A 2,693-nucleotide genomic window follows, 5' to 3' on the forward strand; every position below is an offset into this window, starting at 1 on the left:
ACTCCTGCAGAGCGTCTGTTCGGTACCTGGGACTTTGTGTGCGTCAGATGTTCCACAACAGGAACGTGTAATGTCAGAGATTGTTCTGCACCATCCTTTAAGCGTCTCCTCAGGCACCCTGTGCTCTCAGCAGTCATTGATTTTCCTGGGAAATGCAGTGCTCGGAAACTGGGGCGAGCTGGGGGGGATTTCCTGTGTCCCACGCCCACAGCAGCTCCCTGCTGCTGAATCACGGGCAGCTCGCTGCTTTCACTGACGACACAGGAGCTCTGCCCTTCAGCTGCAGCTCTGCCTGGGGTACCATGGCAACTGTCATTATCTGTCTTTAACAAAGACACTGTGCACCAGTGTCCTCACCGTTTCTTGTCTCCTCCTCTTTCTTTGCACAGTTAATAAACAGCTCGCCGATAAAGAGCGTGTGGCAGCTGCTTTGGAGAACTCTCACCTCCTGGAAGTGGTGAATCAGTGTTTGTCTGCTCGGTCGTAATTGCCTGGTGAGGAAATCACTGGCATTCTGCTCTGTTAAAGTAATTTTGTATTTAAGTGGTGGTGTTACACTATACATGTAGCTATGAGCAAAATAAAATCACTTGGATTTTCTTGAGAAAATGTTTCTTTACTCTTGCAAAAAATAAATTGTGGGGATTAGCATACAGGCAGCTACAAAATTATAATGAAAGTTGGCTTTTTAATTGTATGAGTCATTGCATAGGTAGGATTTTTCTTTTAAAATATTTGTTTCCACTTGTTTTTAACTGGTTTCTCACTACCCAGAACTAGTTATAAACTGCATTTTAGAAGTGGATCTTGTACGCTGGACTTGACAAGTACACCAGGATAATTTGCAGTTAAAATCTTTACATTCACATGACTGTTTTAGGCTGCTAATACAATTTTAGCTTCAGACATCAAAAGCTGTACAAGTTCGTGTGTGCAGAGTTGTAGCACATTTTAGCAGAATGTGTAAACACTTCTAGGTCATGTGCCTGGTTTTAAAATTACATTACCTTGGATTAACCAAATACGGAGTGCTCTTTATAAAACATGGTTTATTTTTCATTACTGCTTACTTGTGGTAGAAAATTCAGGAATTTTGAGGGAGGGGCTTTTTTTTATGCACCTGCCACAATATAGGAGTTACTCATTGTTTTCAGTATGAACAGCCCAGCAGCGCTCTGCTGTGTTTGACAGCTAAATGACAAGTTTTGCTTTAAATATATTGAGATTTAATACTAAAACCTGGCCTGTGCTTCTGGTTTGGGAAATGTGGCATTCACTAAGCTGTTGTCTTTGACAAGAGAAAAATTCATTAAGAATTAATTTGAACTATTAAAAAGATGTCTCCAGTCATGGACAAAGTGGAAAAATAACAGCCTGTTAAATCCTGTCAGGTATTTTGGTGCCTGCACATGTACAGTGTTACCTTCATCATCATCATCAATTATCTGGAGAATAAGTAACAGACTTCCTAAAAAGTAGATTGTGCTCCCCTTGCCTTTGCTGAGCATCCTTTTGAATGGCCAGCCCTTGCTGGGCTGCATGAATGAAGCTGTAAATAAGGCCAATGTTTATGTAATATTAATATTGGGCAAGGAGCAGAATGACCCAGCTGTCCTCTCTGCCTCTCGTGGTGAATCACTGGACTGATTAGTTGTGACATTGCCAGCATTTGCACCACAACTGACGCTTCAGCCGTGGGAATGCAGGCAGGCAGCTCCTTTGCAGCACACTTGGGTGCTTTCATTTTGTTTGCTGGTTTTTGGTGGCTTTTTAAATAGAAAATGAATTTAGCCTGCCCAGATTTTGGGGTAGAAAGGAATGCAAGTATGTGCCAGGGGGAAAACAGAAGGATGACTAAGCTGCCTACAGATTGCTTCAACCTGCACTCCCAATAGGGAAGGAATCAGTAAATTAGGCTTTGATGATCTCTGCTTGGTTCTCTATATAATACTGGTGTTAAGTAATTTATTGGGATGTTGGCACTTGCCTCATCAAGCACATTGTCCAACCCTGAAGATGCACTTTATACCATTTACCTTTTCAGAGAAGCAACAGTTTGTGTTTGATGGTTTAAATTTACAGTGGGGATATATTTATAGTTGGGGATGGCTTTCCAATAAGGGGAATCTGTTGTGGGATATCAAAGAAAAGGTCTGGCTTCTGTTATTTAGAGCATAGAATTGGATTACCTGAGGACTGGCATGTTTGTTGAAGTGATGTGGATGTTAGTTTTATGATGGAAACAACAAACCACAGTTACTTTGCTGAAGATCCCAGGTGCTCCTGTCCTGGCTCCCTCAGCTCTTGCTGAACAATAACGTACCACCAGTTCTAAAAAACCTTCCAGCCTGATTTTAATCATCACTATCTGACTCCTGCTGGATGGAGATAAAGTGGGAGAAGAAAACATTAACTTGTCACAAATATTCCTAAAAAGCCACCCCTAAATTTAGTCTCTGGAATGCTTTGTGATAGGACACATTCCATGAGAAACTACAACCCTTTGGAGCAGCTGTGTTGAATAGAAGCAGCCTCATTCATCCAGGAAAAATGCCAGAAGCAGACATCTGCTGCACATTCCTGGGCTCAGGGGTGGCTGGATGGCATTCCCTGCTCCCAGTCTGGCACAGGGGCTCCCTGGGGCAGCAGAGGAACCTGCCTGGGGTGTGTTGGAGCTTCTCAGCACTATCAAT

At 42.6% G+C, this 2,693-nt stretch overlaps 1 protein-coding gene and 1 long non-coding RNA gene across 2 annotated transcripts in view; both read left to right on the forward strand.

Moving 5' to 3' along the window:
• The window catches only part of CIAO2B (cytosolic iron-sulfur assembly component 2B), a 2,458-nt gene extending 1,849 nt beyond the window's left edge, over positions 1 to 609 (forward strand). The window contains exon 5 of the mRNA XM_027910122.1: positions 390 to 609. Coding sequence (XP_027765923.1) covers positions 390 to 487 — 98 coding nt within the window. The 3' untranslated portion in view covers positions 488 to 609. The remainder of the gene's footprint in view (positions 1 to 389) is intronic.
• LOC114072203 overlaps positions 1 to 2,693 on the forward strand; it is a 12,688-nt gene that overhangs the window by 4,216 nt on the left and 5,779 nt on the right. The window lies entirely within an intron of this gene.

This window comes from Empidonax traillii, unplaced genomic scaffold (assembly GCF_003031625.1).
Source record: "Empidonax traillii isolate 1590-97213 ecotype Southwest subspecies unplaced genomic scaffold, ASM303162v1 scaffold2757:size38390, whole genome shotgun sequence".
In the NCBI taxonomy this organism is placed as follows: domain Eukaryota; kingdom Metazoa; phylum Chordata; class Aves; order Passeriformes; family Tyrannidae; genus Empidonax; species Empidonax traillii.